General features: G+C 47.5%; 1 protein-coding gene across 6 annotated transcripts in view; it reads right to left on the reverse strand.

Annotated features, from left to right (window-relative positions):
• The window catches only part of LMBR1 (limb development membrane protein 1), a 124,074-nt gene that overhangs the window by 30,748 nt on the left and 72,642 nt on the right, over window positions 1-20,684 (reverse strand). For all 6 annotated transcript variants that reach the window (XM_084897534.1, XM_084897538.1, XM_084897535.1 and 3 more), the window contains 5 exons: window positions 18,868-18,994; window positions 18,404-18,472; window positions 17,098-17,162; window positions 12,684-12,756; window positions 3,160-3,240 (listed from right to left, as the gene is read on the reverse strand). In XM_084897534.1, the coding sequence (XP_084753660.1) occupies window positions 3,160-3,240; window positions 12,684-12,756; window positions 17,098-17,162; window positions 18,404-18,472; window positions 18,868-18,994 (415 nt within the window). The remainder of the gene's footprint in view (window positions 1-3,159; window positions 3,241-12,683; window positions 12,757-17,097; window positions 17,163-18,403; window positions 18,473-18,867; window positions 18,995-20,684) is intronic.

Raw genomic sequence — 20,684 nt, forward strand, 5'->3', positions numbered from 1 at the left:
AAGCTGGGCTCCACCGGGCTCATGTTTCTTAAAAGGTAAAACTAGAGTTCAAGGTTCAGGAAGAAGACAGCATGATAGTCAACAATAAAACAACCAGCTTTCAGCACCATGGAAAAGCTATGTTCCAGGAGCAATACCAAACTGGAACTAGACCAGCCTAGAAAAGACCAAAACCCAGTCTCAAACTCTCTCAGATTAAAGGGATCTGTCTCTACTCTTAACGGCCTATCAGAAGCTAAAGTAAATCCTTTCAAAAAAGAAGAAAATATCAACCATGTTTCTACAATGACATAAAAAATGTCTAGTGTTTAATCAAATTTTATCAGGAGATAGAACAAAGAAAAAAGAACAGAAACACTTTCAGCTGATCCAGATTTTGGACTTACCAGGAAGTGGCCTTAAAATAACTGATTACCATGCTCAATAAGACAAATGATGAGATGGCAAATGTCACAAATTGAATCTAGAAAAATAATCAAATGGAATTTCTAGAACTGAAAAGAATACTGTAACTAAAGATGAGTGTGATCATTTTGACAGCAGTTACAACTGCTGGAAGGAAGATCAGTAGAAAGACAAAGACAAAGGAAATCTTAGCAGCCCTCCCCAAGGGCACAAAGACAACTTTGGATGGCATCTTTACAATGATGAAAATTATCCAATAAGAGTTGAAATTCCATGTAAACGCCCCCACAAACAAGAAAGCAAAGTAAAAATGTTTTCAGATAAACAAAAACTGAGAGAATTTGTTGCCAGCAAACCAGCACTGAATGAAATACTTACAAATGTTTTTCCAGCAGAAGCTAAATGAACTCTGGAAACACAAATCAGAGTCATGCAGGCTGAAACACCAAGTCGGATGCCCTGAACTGGTACAAATGGAGAAGCCCAGCCCTGTGGACTGCTGGCAAAGATGAGGGCAACAGGGAGCCTTCAGGCCCCTCGCAGGAATATAAGGAACACAACTGCCTGGGAAAGTTTGGTGTCATCTGAAAACGTTGTACAGAACACCTAGTGATCCTATGATTTCACTTGAACCAAGAGATGCGAGAAGAATGTCTATACCAATAGTATTCACATTAACACAAGACTGGAAACACATCAAACATCCATCAACAGCAGGATGAAGAAAATAACCTGCAGCAATGTAATGATGTTTATGAAATTAAAATGATTGAAACTGCATATATGATTTTCAACAACTTAATATTCGACTTGCCCTTCTGAAGACAGAGTAACAACAGGGGCCAGAGTTACTGTCCAGCCTGAAACATTTCAAAGACCAAAAAATACATGTTTGTGAAGACAACAGTTTTCAACTGGGACATCTGATCACTGAAGGGCAATAGCCCTGAAAGATGGGGAACAAACGCTGCAAGCCCTGTGTCTGCCCTGCTCACTCTGGGAGAGCTTCCAGGCAGGCCCTCGTGCAGGGGGGGGAACCCAGTCCCTGAGTTGAGGGCATACAATGGGGTCTGAAGACACCAAGTCAGCGGGATTTTGCAGAGCAAGTGCCAGAGGGGAGACTACTGCACAGAGAAAACCCCAAGGACGAGCAGGATGACGATCAGCTGAGGGATGTGAAGAAAGCACCCACGGCTGATGAAAGAACCAGCCAAAATGAGTGAAAGGAACAGCATCCAACAATCATGAAGGGTCAAAAATCATCTGCTCCCTCAAGTCACTGGGGCATTGGGTAGAATGCTTCGAAGGGTCTTGCGTCAGTCGCAGGAAACTATTACTACCGTGTTTCCCCGAAAATAAGACATCCCCTGAAAATAAGACCTAGCGCAACTTTGGGAGAAAAAATTAATATAAGACACTGTCTTGTTTTCAGGGAAACAGGGTAGTAGCCCTAGCCCAGTGGTCGGCAAACTCCTTAGTCAACAGAGCCAAATATCAACAGGACAACAATTGAAATTTCTTTTGAGAGCCAAATTTTTTAAACTTAAACTTCTTCTAACAGCCACTTCTTCAAAATAGACTCGCCCAGGCCGTGATATTTTGTGGAAGAGCCACACTCAAGGGGCCAAAGAGCCGCATGTGGCTCGAGAGCCGCAGTTTGCCGACCATGACCATACAAGATGAAATGTCATTCTGGCCCAGCCTAACAAGTCTTCAGGGAAAGACCTGATAATACCAAACTGTTTCTAAGTAACTTCACTGCATCCCAAAATAAAGCTCCTCACTTACAGGAACACAAAAATATTAGCACTAACAATGTAAGAGTCACAGTAGCTAGTATCCAAACTTGCCATGCATGCAAACAGGCACAAACATATAGTAAGTCAATCAATTAAAACTCTTCTAGAATAAACACAGATGTTAGAATTAGCAGATAAAAACATTAAAAGTATTATTAAAACTGTATTCCATATTTTCAAAAAGATGGATATCAAATTAAAGATGCTAATTAGACATATGGAAAATATATAACAGGCCTAAACAGAACTTCAAGAGATAAAAATTGCAGTGTCTGAGAAAAAAATAAAATAGGTGGGATTAAAGACAGACTAGACACTCAGAGGAAAAAAATTAGTAAACATGAAGACATAGCAATACAAACTACCTGAAATGAAACACACAGAGGAAAGAGAAAACATGAAAAATGAAGGAACACCCTTGAGTTAGGGGCAACTTTGTGAGAGCTATTGCACATGGAATTAGAGTCCTTGGAGAGGGAGGCACAAAGAGAAGAAGGAAAAACACTTAGAAAAATAATGGCAAAAAGTTTCCACATGAGATGACAATTACAATTTCCCAGGTCAAAAAAAAATCAATGAACCCAGAGGATAAGAAACAAATAAAATTACTCAAAGGCACATCACAATAAAATTGTTTTAAATCAATTGTTCTAAATCTTCTGAAAAGAAGATAAAGACACAATAAAAGATAAAGATGACAGATGATTACTTGTCAGGAATAATACAAGTAAAAAGACAATAGGACGAGACTTTTAAACATCAGTTTGTTTTTAAAATTCATTTTGTAAACATAAAAAGCAAAACAAAAAGTGAATCAATGCCTGCTTATCCTCTCCCCAAATGGCTTGGACAGATTGAAAGCTTGTAACTTCAACTAAATATTTCATATGTTTTTTAATATTTCAGACTACAGGAAAGACTTTAATAAGAAATCCAGTCAAGGGGGAAAATGTACCTAATTTTGTCTTAAAAATCTTTACATTTTCAAGTTCTTGTTCCAGCTCCATTACATTGTAGTCCACGGATGAAGACAGTCCTGTGGAAAGCAAACATATACGTAAAACAACAGAACCCCTAGGAGCACAGAACAGTGGCCCTCACAATAAGTTAAAATATAAAAGTAACCCATTGCAAATGCTGAGTAGAGAGAATGAAAACAATGCTGCTGTGATTCACAGAAAAGGACTTTTTTTTAACCAAATTCTTGATGAAACACTAAATGTTTCCTAGAAAATGTATTACTTTGGTAAAATTCTAAATGGATCTATTATTAATTTTTATTAATTATAAAAGTATGTGCTTATTATAAAGTAATAGAAAAGCAAGATCTCTTCTCCACCCCACCTTCCCACAGTGACAACAGTTGCGTCCACGCCTTTCTTCATGTTCAGGTGCGTATTCACACACTCACATGTATGCATGGGGTTTATAAGAATGGGTTGAATCAGATGCATTATTTTTCCACTTGCTTTCCTAGTCAATGATGCGTCCACATTGACAATGACAAGTCCTTAACAGCTGAATATGTATTATTCCAAGGTGGGGACATCCTTCAGCTTTATTCAAGATTATTCCACTTATGAAGTCAAATTCCTCCGATGGTTTGATACAAACAACGCTGCAGTGCACACATCTACAGGCACCCAGGTCATCTGCTCTGTTACTTCTGTAGCACAGATTCCCAAACACACTCTGCTGAGTTAAAGGTATGAGCACCGACTGACATATAGGAGATATTTAAAGGTTACTTCCCCCCAAATATTATAATCCTATATAAAAAAAGCCTAATATGCAAATTGTCCTCTCAACCAGAGTTCCACTGAGAGTTCAACCACTCGACCAGTCGCTATGATGCTTAGGAGATGAGAACTGCCCCTCCATCCTTCACTGGAGACACACCCGACACCCTCTCGCTCGGGGCACTGAGGTCTCAAATGCCCTGGAGTGATACCCGGTGTCCCCAGAAGTCATGAATTTAATCATTTTACTCTCGATATACAATTTATAAGAGAATGGGGATGAAGACAGAACAGAGATATTCAAGTAGTGTGTCCCTAAACTACTCAATATTAACTACGAAATTCAGAGTTTCTGGTAGGCAAAGCAAAAAAGAAAGGAATTAAGTTACAAAGTTAATGGATATTTCCATTTAACAGGAGATCTACAGGAAGGGGGCAGAGCAGTGTACCATTTTCAAGTGTCTTTGAATAGTCTTAGAGATAAGTACATTTTACTTTTTATAGGGTAATGCTCATTTAACTTCTATATGTGATTAATTACCAATACAATTCCAAATACATCCCATTCCCTCTGCCTGTAAAGAAATGCTATTCCAGTAAGCAGTCCAGGACTACAAAAATCATGTGAGAGCATTGTGAACTCTGAAAGGAGGCAGCTGTCAGAGCAGAAGGGGTTGCTGCTGCCACTTTAAAATTAGGAAGCAAGACACTACTTGGCGGGCTTGGCGTCTACCAACCTCAATACAAATGCCTACACTGCTGTTTTTCCAAGTAAAATCGTGAAAGTGGTATTCTGGAATGCTGTATGTTTGTTTAGGGTAACATACGAGGTACACAGGAGGCAGTTAATAAATACTGACCTGCACACAGAAATCAAGAAGACATTCTAACTGTCCTCAGAGAAATGGCGCTTTCATGAAATGTCCAGCTTCATCTGGAATAACAGATCTCAAAGCCACCACCCTGCCCGGCACCATCGCATCCCCGTGAGCACAGCCACCTTTGGTCGGGCAGAACGCTCCGCGGGAAGTGACCAGAGGAAGGATGGTGCTGGGAGGAACCATGACAACTGCAAACAAGCCCTGGAATGGCACACTCACTTAAGTCGCACCAACGAAAGCACCTCGATATCCTGCAGAACTATATCACCGCCACTTCACTTCAAAACGACGGGACGCTCACCGTCAGCATCGTCTAGTCAATAAGTCCAATTGGTAGACAAACCTGTTTGGGCTAGTCAGGAGAATAAAAAGGGATTCTCCAAGACAACCACAAGGCAGCTCATTTAAGGTCAATTTAACGGTATTATTCTGTTTTCCTTCCAGCCTCGACACAAGACTTCACTACCTCAAAGGGACCTGTAAGAGTATCTATTTGCATTCCCCCAGGTGATTGGCAGTTCAACACCAATTAGTTCAAAATTACGCTGTTACCTGCACGCAGTAAAAACAATGCCTTTCATCTTCCTCACATCGGTAAGAATGACTTCTGAGCCAATAACTTTGATCAAATAAGTATTTTTGATCCTACTCCACCCGTCTCTTTGGATGCAGGAAAAGAAATAGCTGAAGGCAACTTCCCCAGCTTCAGTCTGAAGCTGAAAAACTAGTGTGCTACTGAAAATATTTTCATATTTTGCTTCCAAGATAGCAGTTTCCCAAAGCCCAGCATTTCTTCAATAACTGATCTGACCTTATTCAATTTCTTAATACATAAGACAGCCCTGACTGATATTCATGTGTTCAAGAGCAGACACTAACAATTTAATTTAGAATATTCAATGTTGCATTTCTTAAAACAAATCTAAGTCTCCAGCCTGGTCTGGAAACAATCCCAAACCATGAAGCCATAGGAAGGTAGCCCAGTGGAGCAGTGCCCTAACCTTAGTCTCATATTTGGAAGTAGATACCTCCAGAATAAACAGATTATTTTCTTAATCTAAGTAAAGTTTTTATTATACTTTGTACTTTAAACTGACCAAGGTGATCTCTACAACCAAGAATGTGAGGTCACTCAAGTATTCCAATCACTTCGGATCACTTAGGCAAACCATTTTGTTGCTAAGTCCCCAGGCTCCGTGCCCTCAACGGCGGGCACCGGCTGCAGCCGCACGGAGCCCGGAGAAGAGCCCAGCGCTTGTGAAAACAGAAGCCTGGATCCTCAGCTCCCACAGCTCTCCGGCAGGACAGACAGACACTTCCTCTCCAGAAGAGACAGACAACCCATACACTCCTCAGCTCCATTTGAATGCTAATATTTGTAACAATAAGAGTTTCTATTTACTTCTGACATAGCCACAAATATATGACTAAGTAAAGAACATAAAACTTTCAATATCCAGCACAATTTTAAAAATGTAAACATACTTTCACTATAAATGATGACACACAAGATAGAAAATTTGAAACAAATGTGCAATTAAAGTAGCCGTTTGGCTTTTTTCTACTTTAGATAAGTTACTGATAGACCTTATCCTGGATTATTTTTCAAACTCATTTATTTATGTATACATGTTCCTATGGAGAATACTGTTATCCAAGCAGGCTGTGGCTGAACAAGGAGCTCGTGTGTATGAAATGCATCTTCTGCTAACAAATTTGGAGCAATTATATAGAGCGATCTCTCCCTGATTTTCAGAGACTACATGACACCTGACTCCAATACATTCTATAGCTGGTTACTCCAAGTATTCCCCATTAGCTGACATCTCTTCAGCCACATCTTCTCACTTGCAACAAATAAGCTGTTTGGGCCACATTTTATGGTCTAGAAAGTGATTATTTGACCCTAAAAACTGAATGAACTATAACAAGGAATTCCTCCGTGTCAGATCCTTAGACCCAAACGCTGATATCTTACTAGAAAAAAGCCATTTAACTAGTTTTACCAGCAGGATCGACATTCTTTTCTGTGCGCACAGTATTACCAAAGAAGCAATGTGCTGTGTCCACACCCAACCGACCAGGGCCCAGAGTCGGCAAACCTGAGGTAGTCACTCCGTGACAGACCCACAGTGCACAGGATTCTTAAAACGCCCATTGCTGGCGTGGAACCGTAGCGCCGAGAGGACAGTGAGGGGAGGACATGAGAGGACATCTCCCCTCAGCTTCCTGGCAGCTAAGGTGTTAGGAGGTGATGGTGTCAGGAGGTGATGGTGTCAGGTAGGTGATGACCAGTCAGCACGCCGTCTGCCAGGAAGCTGGAGGTGCTCTGAGAGGACCCAGGACGCCAGAGCAGCACACACGCCTCCCCAGACCTGGACGCGCCTAAAAGCGCCACAGCGGCTCCGGACCGAGGACGCAGGCTGCAGCCGCTGCCGGCACGGAAGGGCTGTGTCTTTCTGGAAGTCCTTTCTTCTTCAGGGTACAAAGGCATCAACCTGCCACTCAGGGGAAATGGAACGAGCATGTCTTGGGTGTCCCTAAGAAGAAGGAGTTAATGAAGCTTCGGAGACCAGGCTTTAAAAAAGGTTAGAACCAAGCAGGAAGTAACTGCTACCAAAAGTGATGCACTAAGTTTTCGTCATGAAGGTAAAAATAGTGCCTAACAAAACTGCATTGAGTCATTAAGTTCAAGCCTACCTACAAGAGTTTAAAATAAATTACGCAGAATTTAGATAAATGACACTGAAAGAACTGTGAAGGCTTTGAACTTAAACAACAAAAAGTAATCCTGGCTCATTGTGGTGCCTCTGAGTGACCTGCACACCCATCGGCCACGCTCACATTTCCATCCACGCCTCTGCCTCACTTCCACTCACTGCCACTGTGCACGCATGGACATGTGCGTGGCCTGGCAGGAGGTGCAAAGGGCTTCCCACACCACACCGCTGGGCTCCTCTGCGGGTCTGGAAAGGCACCGTCACTGCTCACATCGCACGTCACCATCAGGGAATGCCCCTTCCTCCTGCTTCCCTGGGAATGCCCCCGGCCCGCTGTACTCAGGGGCCTGTGGGCCTGGGCTCTGTCCCTGGGGCTCTGTCTTCATGCCCCCAGCACACCCTGCCTCTTCCTTCCTCCCCTCCAGGGCACTCCGTCTGGCAATGTCCCGGGGCCAGGGGCACGGAAGGGACCACAGAGACCCCTGCCCTGAGGTGTCCCTGTGCTGCTGCAGACACAACGGGGAAGAGGAAGACAGGAAGTCAGCTGGTGGAGAGCGCGAGGACAGAGTAGGAGGACCAGGACTGAGGGGGAGCCCGGCAGGCCCCCACCCCGGCAGCGGCGGCTGCCCAACAAGCAGTCCGTGAACCTGAGACGCAGCTGGAAGTGGCCTGCCCAAAAGCGCTGCTGGGAAGAAGACGCGCAGCAGCCGGAAGGGGGGGACGCTGAGTGACAGTGGCACGCAGGCAGCTCATCTAAAGCCTCTAGGAAGCCTGCCACTGTCACCAAGGACACCGCCTCCGGCCCCGCCCGCCCAGCCTCCAGAGCCAGCGGGAAGTTCAGCTCTGTGCGGGCGGCTCCGGAGCGCACGCTGCTCCGGCGGGGACCGTCCGGCAGGGGCACGGCTTCTCCGGGTCACGGGAAGCAGAGTTTGAGTCTCTCGGGATGCATGTCACACGCTGTGTGCCATCAGCAAAACACTGCCATGCACTCTGGGTTCGTCACGTGCCATCAGTATTATTGTTTTAATTGTTTTTTACTTTGATCATACTGCAACTCTTCTTAGGAGCCCAGAATAAAAAGTTAAAACTTCGATTTTAAAAAATGATTTAAAATATAACTTACAACACATTTCACATACTACTGGAGTAATAAGCCCGTGGGGAGGATTTCTATTACTAACCCATAGGATCTCCATTTTCTTTAAAACAGCAAATCATGCAGTGCTGTTCCTTGGCCTCTTGTTTCTTCCCACTGCACAACACGACCAACACCCTGACAATCACAGTTCCTAGTGCACTTAGTCCAGATGGCCACTCTGTCCCGCAGCTATTTCTGTCACAAGCCTGTTTCCACCTGACACAGTCCACCAGCAGCAAACAGCAAACTACAGCCACCGGCCCATCGGCGGTGCAGTCTGGGGGGAGATGGGACAGCGCCAGCAGAGCAGTCAGGGCGGATCCTGACTGCAGACACAGATCTCAGCATCTCAGCGCTGGCTCCCATCCCCCTGCTTATGTCCCCCATCTCCCCCATGTCCCCCATCTCCCCCATGTCCCCCATCTCCCCTCCATGTCTCCCGTCTCCATGTCCCCCCGTCTCCCCCACATGTCCTCCACTCCCCCGTCTCCCCCCATGTCCCCCACCTCCCCCCATATCCCCCCATGTCCCTCCCATCTGCCCCCCATGTCCCTCCCATCTGCCCCCGTCTCCCCCAATGTCCATCTCCCCCCCATGTCCCCCATGTCCCCCCATGTCCCCGCATCTCCCCCACATGTCCCCCACCTCCCTCCATGTCCCCCATCTCCCCCATGTCCCCTCCATATCTCCCGTCTCCATGTCCCCCCGTCTCCCCCACATGTCCTCCATGTCCCCCGTCTCCCCCCATGTCCCCCATCTCCCCCCATGTCCCTCCCATCTGCCCCCCATGTCCCCCCTATCTGCCCATGTCCCCCCCGTCTCCCCCAATGTCCATCTCCCCCCCATGTCCCCCATGTCCCCCCCATGTCCCCGCATCTCCCCCCACATGTCCCCCATCTCCCCCATGTCCCCCATCTCCCCTCCATATCTCCCGTCTCCATGTCCCCCCGTCTCCCCCCCATGTCCCCCATCTCCTCCCCATGTCCTCCATCTCCCCCCATGTCCCCTATCTCCCCTCATGTCCCCCCCGTCTCCCCCAATGCCCATCTCCCCCCCATGTCCCCATCTCCCCCACATGTCCCCCATCTCCCCCCATGTCCCCTATTTCCCCCCATGTCCCCCCCCATGTCCCCCATCTCCTCCCCATGTCCCCCATATCCCGCCATGCCCCCCATCTCCTCCTCATGTCCCCCATCTCCCCCATATCCCTCCCATCTCCCTCCATGTCTTCCGTCTCCCCCATGTCCCCCCGTCTTCCCCCATGTCCCCCCGTCTCCCCCACATGTCCTCCATCTCCCCTGTCTCCCCCCATGTCCCCCATCTCCCCCCATGTCCCTCCCATCTGTTCCCCATGTCCCCCCTATCTGCCCCTTATGTCCCCCTATTTTCCCCCATGTCCCCCACCTCCCCCCATGTCCCCCATCTCCCCCCATGTCCCTCCCATCTGTTCCCCATGTCCCCCCTATCTGCCCCCTATGTCCCCCCATTTTCCCCCATGTCCCCCACCTCCCCCCATGTCCCCCATCTGCCCCCCATGTCCCCCTATCTGCCCCCCATGTCCCCCGTCTCCCCCAATGTCCATCTCCCCCCCATATCCCCCATGTCCCCCCCAATGTCCCCCACCTCCCCCCATGTCCCCTATCTCCCCCCATGTCCCCCATCTCCTCCCCATGTCCCCCATGTCCCCCATGTCCTCCCCATGCCCCCCATGTCCCTCCCATCTGCCCCCCATCTCCCCCCGTCTCCCCCAATGTCCATCTCCCCCCATGCCCCTCCATGTCCCCCATCTCCCCCACATATCCCCCACCTCCCCCCATGTCCCCCATCTCCCCCCATGTCCCTCCCCATGTCCCCCACCTCCCCCCATGTCCCCTATCTCCCCCATGTCCCCCATCTCCTCCCTTTGTCCCCCATGTCCCCCCATCTCCCCCCATGCCCCCCATCTCCTCCCCATGTCCCCCATCTCCCCCATCTCCCCCATCTCCCCCCATGTCCCCCACATTCCCCCATGTCCCCCATCTTTCCCCATCTCCCTGATGGCAGACAGATCTCAGGGCTGGCTCCCATTTTCCCCCCCATCACTCCCCATTTCCCCCATCTCCCCCTATCACCCCCATTTCCCCCACCCCCCACCTTCCCTCTCCCTCCATCACTCCCCATCTCCATCGCCCCCTATCACCCCCATTTCCCCCACCCCCCACCTTCCATCGCCCCTCCGAGGACACTTCTATGCCGGCTGGGGGGCCGGCTGGGGGCTGCCGTGCTTGGCTCCCTCTGGTAACACAGCCCCTGGCAGGCAGGCGTCTCCCTCTCGGTGCCTCTGGGTGCAATGAGCCCCTCCGGCCTGGAGCAGCCAAAGCAGCTAGAGGACTCCGCAGCGAACTTCTCCCGCTGGGCAGAGTGAGTGAAGGCCATGGTTTTGGTTTGATTGGGTTTGGATTAGACTTGACTCAAATTCTTTAATTCATGGAGCACTACATTTTACCTCCCTGGCCCGGAGGCTGACTTAGCGCATGGCGCTCTACCTGGTTCGCCTCAGTGGATGAAGCGGCGGACTGAATGGTCCCAGGTTCAATTCCAGTCATGGGCATGTACCTTGACTGCAGGCACAGACCCAGTAGGGTTATGCAGGAGGCAGCTGGTCAATGTTTCTTTTTCATCGATGTTTCTAACTCTTTATCCCTCTCCCTTCCTCTCTGTAAAAAAATCAACTAAAAATATTAAAAAATTAAAAAAATTAAAAAAAGAATAAAGAAAGAAATAGCACATGGCTCAGTGCAGACAGTCCCATACTGGGCCGTATGCTCGACGTGGTTCCTACCAGCGGTGACCACCGGTCCCAGGAGCCGCTGGGGGCCCGTGAGGCCCAAAAGGCTGGTGACCGCCGGTTCCCACAATCTGGCATGTTTATTACATACCCACATGACTCTAAATAGGACAAAGTTATCATTCTATTTGCCACTTTAATAACATGTTAGAAAGCCAACAGCAAAAACTGAAGTTACAATTCTGGAATAAAATAGGCTTAAATCTTAAAGTAACTTTAATAAAGTTATAAGGATAAAAGATACATGTAGTTCCACTCTAAACATTATTGGTATTAAAATGCACAATTATTATTGACAAGAATTCTCCAGAATAGATACAACCTGAAATTCTTTCCTCTAAGTACACGCTCTAAATGTTATGAACACTCTTGGGTTGAAGATTTAAATTCATTATTTGTAATTAAAGAAAATAGGTATATTTCTTCCCATTTCTCAATATTTTATACTTAAAAGAAACCTTTCACTTTATAGCTATCATTGAATTAGGATTCTGAAATACAGTTAGCTATCCATAATCTGATCTTGGTGGCATATTTTCAACATTAAAAACTACTTTGTAAGAGAAAAGTGTGCAGGGTGAAAATCACTCAAGAAGGTAAGAATAAAACTTACACAAACCATGTCACTTCTCATCACGCATTACTCTTTTCTTTGTTGGTTCTTCATTTAAAGCCAAACATAACCAGTAATTAGAAATTACACTTTAAAATCTGTGCTGTGCTCATGGCCATCAGCTGACGATGAACGCCTCCCACTTGCCAGCAGAGAGCCAGGCGCCACTCAGAGCAGGTCAGAGGCTGTGCCACGGGACACGCGTGTCTGCCCCCGAGTCCCTCACTGGACAACATGCAGTTCTGCTGCCTCAGCAGCCAGGGTCGCGGTGCCGCCACATAAGGACAGGGAAGTGGGCACAGTGTGGTGGCCAGGGTCTCGGAACTGAACCAGCCCTGCTCGATTTTAGGGGATCAGCTGGGGAATAATGGGAACATGACCAAAAGCCGCCAGTCCCGGCAGCCCTTCCTCCCGAAGGCCCCTTCCCTCTGAGTCCTGCGCGTGCACAGCAGAGGCCTGAGGCGCAGCCCCAGACCCGTCAGGTCCCCGCCTGAGTGCGCAGGTAGGTGCCAGGTTCCCGCATACCTGCTGGGTTCCCGTCTGAGCGCACCGCGTACCTACCGGTGAGCCGTCTCTGCAGCGCCTCCTCCTCGAGGGCAACGATGTACATCTGCTCGTCCAGGTCCTCCAGGATCTAAAGGAAGACCAGGCTGTTGAATGTGGCAACGTCACAAACCCCCGCTGATGAGAACACTGGCTGTTGGGCCTGGGACTCAGACTACCACTCAGTGACTAGGAATCTAAAATGCAAATGCTCCAGCTACTTGATTTACAAAGTAAGTAAAAAATATTTCAGTGTATAACTAGATACATCAAAAGCTGATCACCACAAAATGTACATGTATTTAAATTGGGTATATTTAACTTTAAAGGATTAACCCACTCTGCAGTTCTCACTGGCAGGCACAGTGCAGACTCTCATGGTCGCAGGCTCATACAGTGGGGCACCCCATGCCGGCCGCCCAACCCTGGCTCCTCATCGCTGCTTCTCACATCACGTTCAGAACCCGAAATCCATACCGGCCCCCTGCCGGGCAATGCTTTCTCCCGGCACCATCGCGACACTAGAAACTTCCCGCCAATTCCTCACCTGTGGCTGAGGCCACCCTTCACAAAGGGCCCTCAGGACACTAGGCTGACGAACGCACCCCTCACTGTCACACCAAGCAACACAAATAAGAAACAACCAACCACAACCAACAGCACCACGTGGGGTGTTATCCGCACTGACTCCAAAGCGGACCCTGAGAGGTCCTGTGCTCACAGGGCTGTGCTCGGGGCGCCTGGAGGACACCAGGGCGGCACCATGTTCTGTGCAATGAACTCCGGCCACGCTCCCAGTTACGCCGGGACTGAGCAGCAGGGACAGAGCAGGATGGAGCCACCTAGCCTCTCCTGTCCTGCTGACATCTCAGCCCTGCGATCCCACAAGTGCCAAGTCTGCAGGATTCCAACGGCTCCCAGGACCTGAACCAGTACCGGCAGCCTGACCCTCCGGCCGGACCTCCTGACAAAGCACAGCAATGAGCGCCCATGACTGCATGGAGGAGCCTCCTGCGGCCAGCGGGACGGGAAGACAGGCCTTCTCTGAGGACAGCACTCCAGGCCCTCCCACTTGGGAAAGGAGGGCTCCCCTAAAAGCCCTCGAGGAGGCAGGGCTGGGGGCCAGGGGGCTGCAAGTGTGTGGAGCGCAGGGACGGACCTTCCCACCTGGGCTCACCACCGCCTCAGCTCTGACACGCACGAAGGACATCCTCATACTGGCAAACAGTCAGACACTGACTGACCCCACAGGTCTGCTGTGGGAATGACGGTGGTAGCAGGAGGGGAGGGCTCGGGGGGCGCAGAAGTGGGGTCACAGTTGCTACAGCTCCTGCGAGCATCACAGCCTTTCTCCACGCAAACAGCTGCAGGCCCACTTTTGCCCACCCCTGTATTTGAGGTAAGAATTTGCGTGCATCGTGCCCTTGAGTCTACAATACCCTAAAAATATACTGCTCTCACCCCATCTTGGAATTGCCAAGAAACAAAGGTTTAGTGAAGAAGAATCATCTGCCTTTGGAGCCTGCGCCTTAACCACTCTGGTCAGAACAGGCCTGGACCTCAAGTGGCATGTGTTCCAGCATCCAGAAGAGATGTGGTAAGCTCAAACATGACTTAAATGTCACAACAGAAGCTAAAGTACAGTTACAGAAGGTCAGGGGAAGAAAGACCCCGCCGAGGAGCAGGGCCTTGGCCAGTGCTGCTGGTGGTGGCAGTGCTTAATTCACCAAAAGGAGGGGAGGCGCCCAGCCAGAGGTGACACTATGTCACAGTGGGAGCAGACACCTCGTGCTCGGCCGCAGCTAGGGATGCTGGAGCTCTGTGGACAGCAGCGCCCGGAGTCAGGCTCTGATCCTGCCCTGCTGTCCCCTCAGGCCAGTGACCTGGAGCAAGCATCCCACTCCATGAGCTGCAGACAACTCAGCCGGTAAATGAGAAGCCACCCCCGAGCCTGCATGTCTGCCACCACCGGACGGAGTGAATTACGTGTGCAAAGTACTCATGGCAAGCACACAGCAAATATAACGAGCATTTTCAAGATCCTCTTAGTAACAGACGGATCTGGGGAAGAAGCGTGGGAGGGGATATGAAGAAGGTGCTGGCTCTGTGTGTGTGAGCGTGTTCGCACTGCCTGTCCTCACCAGGTCAGACATAGGGAGAAGTGGCCGAGTGGCCAGGAGAGCAGCGCGCAGCCCAAGACCATGCTCAGGAGGTCACACTCTGCCAACATTTGGGACAGGAGGTGCCAGTGGAGAAAGAGGCCAAGATGTGTCAACAGACAGAGAAAGGAAGAAAGTGAATGCACGTGGGCCACCACATCCGTCTCCAAGGGCGGTGGTTCTTGGGTGGACAGTGTGTACATTAAGCATGTCAAATCACAACAAATATTTTTGTGGCCCAGACAAGATAACGGTATATAAGAAAGGTTTTAATAAAAATCTTGTAACTTGATTTTTTGCAATATCCTGTTAAACGTAAGTATTAATAACAAACTACAATGTTCGCTAATGCCTGATTATTATCATCATGTTGCATTCATTTCCCTTGCGCGCAGGCGCACCATTTCTCTCCACTAACACCAGCAGAGAATACTTCAGCAGCCAATGGCCACGTCATTAGTCTTGGACTGACTTGTTTGGTGTGCACAACAGGAAATATTTTGCTTTCAGAGAACAAGAGAAATAAGTTTGTTTGTGTTACCTTATTAATTTGTGCAGTTATTCAGTGTCTGGTAAGTTAATGTTCAAGAAAAAAATATTAAATTTTATTAAAATGTTCTATTATTTTATGTTAACGGTTACTCACTTATTTCAGCCCTTTGTATTCAGCATGTCTCTATCAAAATAAACCTATGTTTCTATGAAAGTTGAAGCTTTTGTGTGTTTTTTGCGGCCCACATACACTTAAACCTTGTTTATTTGGCCAGTGTTAGCCTTTGAGTTTGACATGCTTGGTATACATGGTATTTGCTGTGTGCACATTTAGGAAGCAAGTAAAAAGTCCAAATTTTAGTTTAAAGAAGTAGGAAGAGATTGCCATTTATTTAAAAAGTCCAAGCCCTGGCTACTGTACTCAGTGGTTAGAGCATGGCCTGTGCACCAGAGTCTCAGGTTCGATTCTTGTACCTGGGCTGCAGGTCAGATCCCTGCCCCAGTTGGGGTGCATGAAGGAGGCCACCAATTGATGTGTCTCTCTTACATCAATATTTCTCTCTCTTCCCTCCACTCCTTCCCTTCTCCTTTCCCTCCCTCCCATTCTCTCTAAAAACCAATGGAAAAAATATCCTCCAGTGAGGATTAAAAAACAACAACAGTTTTGAAATTAAGCAAGCATTTACTAAAAGAATATCTATTACATTTTCTTATTTTCTCCCTAAGAAAAGCGAACCTATGACCATAAAAATGTAGTAAATACTACTAGTAAGATACAGACAGAGGGGAGTGAGAGCCATAGAAGGAACTCAGCTACTTTGGCTGAAAGCAGTGAGGCCAAGTTCAGAGATGGCAGTGAGCAGCTGACCACAGAGCTGGCCAGAGGCCAGTAGGGCCGGGGGTGCGGAGGCGCTAAGGGAGAGGCCCTGGGCACAGCACCTGGGGCACAGCAGGGCCGCTGAGTCTATAGTTAGTCACTTGGGGCAGGGAGGGCGGGAGGGTGGCGGCTACAGGTGCACTCAGTGCGGAGATTGTACAGGTGTTGCAGCACGCTGATAGTTTAGTGTAGTTTGTAGGCAGTGAGGATCCATGAGTGATTTGAGTGACGTATGTCCTAGATCAGGGGTCCTCAAACTTTTTAAAGTGGGGGCCAGATCACAGTCCCTCAGAGAGCTGGAGGGCCGGACTATATGAACTACTAATCCCTACTGTAACACCTTGGCTGCGCTCACTGCCCAAAAAACCTGGCGGGCAGGATCAGACTCCCCTGGGGGCTGCATGTGGCCCTCGGGCCGTAGTTTGAAGACCCCTGTATACTGCTAAGAAATGCTTTCATATTATGAAATATTTGACAAAATACCTAGAGGCCAAAGAAACTTAGGGATAGATTGTTACAATTAGTACTAATTGAAAATGAATATACAGTACTTCTGAGATTAAAGGGATATGATACAATATGCAGCAAATTTTCAGAAACATGATTGCTTTGTAAACCAAAGGGCCCATGTGGTAGATTTTGAAACATAACCATTACTATTTGATCTAATGAACAAACACCTACAATACCTGTAAATATTCGTAAACCTTGTTTTAAATTTTTACGTGAGTGCCTATAGTTAGAATTTTAAAAGCAAAAACAAATGTGGTATCCAAAAATGAAAAAGATTAAAATAAAAACCCCCACAATTTGGGTCATAAGCCCACAGAAACAGCCTCCTGCTGTGTCTGCATGCACGTTCACAACCAAAGGCTGGAGTCGCGACACGGTTCCCACTACTCACCGCCGGCTTCACCAGCAGCTGGCCCATGATGGCGAACATGCGGGACAGGCCGACCGGGGTGCACACTGCAGGGAGATGGCAGACAGCGCTTACTGCGAGCACACAGACCGCCAGCCCTCACACCGCACCGAGCCAGACTGGCTCTCGGACAGTTCTGTCGCCGCCTCAGACTCGTGGTGCCTGTTGGAGGCTCCTCAGCATGCTCCAGAGGGCTGGCGAGGTTGCTTTCTGTACTTGACGAGGGACAGGTGACAGCTACAGACTGAGAACATGAGAGCCTCTAGCAGCTGAATGATAAGCATTTTCACTTACAAGAAGTTAAAGAAAACCAATTAAAGGACAGACTGGTTTCAAGCACTAATGAAACTGAGAGGCAGACAAGAACATCTAAAAGTGAAACTATCATCTTAAATCCTTATAACAACACTTTTCTGTTTATAATGTCCCTGAGACATGTGGTAATATCTTAAGTAAAACTAAGCAAGCTTGAAAATAAAGACGGCAATTGATCACACACAATTCTATCAGTACCATTCAAAAGTAGAGTCTAGTGTCAGAATAGTAAGGGTATGGAGGGTATATAAATGCACTGAGTATGTGCATGTCTCTGTGTCTGTGTGCATATCTGTGCATGTGTCTGTGTGTGAAGGATATGTGCATGTGCATGTCTATGTGTGTATATGTGCATGTCTGTCTGTGTGTGCCTGTGTATTTATGTGTGTGTGATCTGTGTGTGTACCTGTGTCTGTGTGTATGTGTGCATGTCCCTGAATGTGTGTCTGTATCTATACACATGTAAATCTATGTCTATGTTTATGTGTGTCTCTGCATGTGGGCATGTGTGTATCTCCGCCTCCACCCACTTCTTACCCCAACCCTGTGGAAGAAGCTTTTCTTAGAGAACAGCACAAGTGTCTCATTATTTCAAAGTTTCAGTTTATCAAAATTTACCTTGAACATAAAAAAAGTTAAGAGCTGCCCGTCCAGTGTAGCTCACTGGTTGCACATCGACATATGAATCAGGAGGTCATGGTTCGATTTCAGGTTAGAGCACTTGCCTGGGTTGTGGGCTCAATCCCCGGTGTGGGGCGTGCAAGAGGCAGCCAATTGATGGCTCTCTCTCATCATTGATGTTTCTCTCTCTCCCTCTCTGAAATCAATAAAAATATAAAAAATAAAAAATAAAGGGCCAACTTTTTCAAACTCTCCAAGCTGTTAAGGAATGTCATTGGAAAATTTCCCATAATTCTCTAGAACACAGAAGAGCTCTCCTTTCCGATCAATATTAAGTCAGAAAAATACTCACAGAGCAGCAGCAGACATCCCATGAGTGATACACAGGAGTACAAGTAGGGCAGATAGAACTCCCAGAGATCTGTGAAAACAGCCAATGTTTTAGTAAATCCAAAACACTGTGCATTGAGATAGAGGCTATGAAACAATGTACAGTAAATATCATAATTGCCTATTAGAGTCTAAACCATGTAATTTCTAAACAGTACAACAAAAAGATCTAAAATAACCCCTTTGCAACACTTGTCTAGAAGGAGAAAAAAGCCTGCGTGGAATTTTAAGAACAGAAACCAATTCACAACAAAAAGACACTCTGCACACAGGAAACGCCTGAGTATTCACTGCTTTCCTAAATGTCTCTAAATGTTTCTGAATCCTGTAAACTAACAGGGGTTCACTACAGGAAGAACTATTTCAGTGCTTTAAAAGTGAGTGGCGAGCAGGGCTCCGGAGAAGGGGTTCGAGCCGCGAGCGCACCGTACAGAGACTCCCTGCTCGCCGCGTCCTGGTCCACGAGCGCGGAGGCCACCCACACCATCCCCAGGATCAGCAGCGCCAGGAGCAGGAGCATGACCAGCGTCTCCAGGATTCGGGCTCGGAGTCCCTGAAAAGTAAGCAGAGGCACGATTTTAATATTGTATTACACCTCATGGACAAGTAGGTTTCTAGCCACAGATAGAAAGCATAAAATTCCTTGGGAAGGGGCAGAAATTTATATGTATCAGCAGGAAAAAACATGAAGTGCTTACAGTTTGTAATGTTGAGACTGATTTTTCCAAAATTATGTAAAATAGCATTAGCTTTTAGGAAAGTACAAAAAATATTCTTGTTCCAGACATTTTGCAGAATCATCCTAAACAATTAATTACTTTCCTAACACACCAAGGAAGCAGATACCCAATCTTGACCTGTAATCCTATGTAATCAAGGGAACAGGTTTGTCCAGGTGTTGGGCCAACGGGCCTCTGGCAGCTCCCGGCCTCCAGCGCCCTCTAGTGAGCAGCGGAGGACTAACCCGGCAGAGAGACCAGAGATGGTCAGTTTATACCAGGGATAGAGATAGAGCCTCCCCTTCCCATTAGAGACTTCTTCCTCAGGGCCAAACTAGAGACCAGATTTTTAAATTGAAACCCACTAGACAAGGCAAAACAAAAACTTCCTTATGTTCCTGAAGTCACCAAATGACTGGTCTGAACTTAAAGATGCATATTGATACTGTAATGCACTAATCTACATGACAAACAAAATTATAAGTGCATCCATGTTTCTTAATAAACCATGTAACCTTCCCTTCCACATCAAAAAGAACTTAAAGATATGAGTTACAAATAAAGATAGTTCCTACATGCCCACTTAGCCCGATTCTGCCCTAAATATTATTTCCCACTTTCTGGGTTAAAGGTTACCCTTAAGATTGTTCCTCCTTTGTGACGGGGACAGGGCGTGTCCTGAGGCCAGGGGAGTGGCTTGGCCTTCCCCTGGCCCTGGCCCAGGCCCAGGCCCACGCGGTGCCGGACAGAACAGACGGCCGCTCCGGTGTAAGCACTGCAGAGTGACTGCGCTGGTCTTCCATGAGTCAGTGGCTGCTTCTCCGGGGAGACGAGGAAGGAACGGTCAGGGAACACACTCCTGGTTCACAGAAGAGCCTCACAGCTCTGACTCTTGCCCTGGCACAGCACTCTGCACCAAAGCACACCACTTTTTAATGGTGATTTCTTTCTCTGTCCTCTCTTTCTAGGCAATAATCTGTTTTTCTAAGCAAGAATTTTCTGTTACCCATTAAATATTGTGTGGAAAGCCTCTGAGTGAGACAGACAAAAAGAGTGGGTGCTCTGTGTGTGCTCCATGCTAACAGCTCCTGCCGCCCATGACGAGCCAGAAGCACCGGGGCTCCCACAACATGGACACGTGTGTCATAAGCACTGTGACATATCAGCAAAGTCGCACAGGAGTGTTAACAGATAGAAACGAAGCAATGCTGCTCCTGGAATGATCTGAGATCCACTGCCCAAGCCAAACTGTTTTAATAATATAGTATCTATTTACCTACCTACCTATCTATGTCTAAGCGACCGTTCAACTGGTAGCTATGACACACACTGACCACCAGGGGGAAGACGCTTAATGCACAGGCATGGAATCGTGGAACAGACTGATGAATCTCAGAGGGAAGGAGGGAGGGAAGAAAAAGATTAACCAAAGATCTTAGAAGCCTTGTGTACATATTAGTGCACTGGTGGGATTCCTCAGCCTGGCATGTGGGGATCGGGCCAAAACCGGTTCTCCAACAACCC

Source organism: Pipistrellus hanaki (assembly GCF_964339955.1).
Source record: "Pipistrellus hanaki genome assembly, chromosome: 10".
NCBI classification, from domain to species: domain Eukaryota; kingdom Metazoa; phylum Chordata; class Mammalia; order Chiroptera; family Vespertilionidae; genus Pipistrellus; species Pipistrellus hanaki.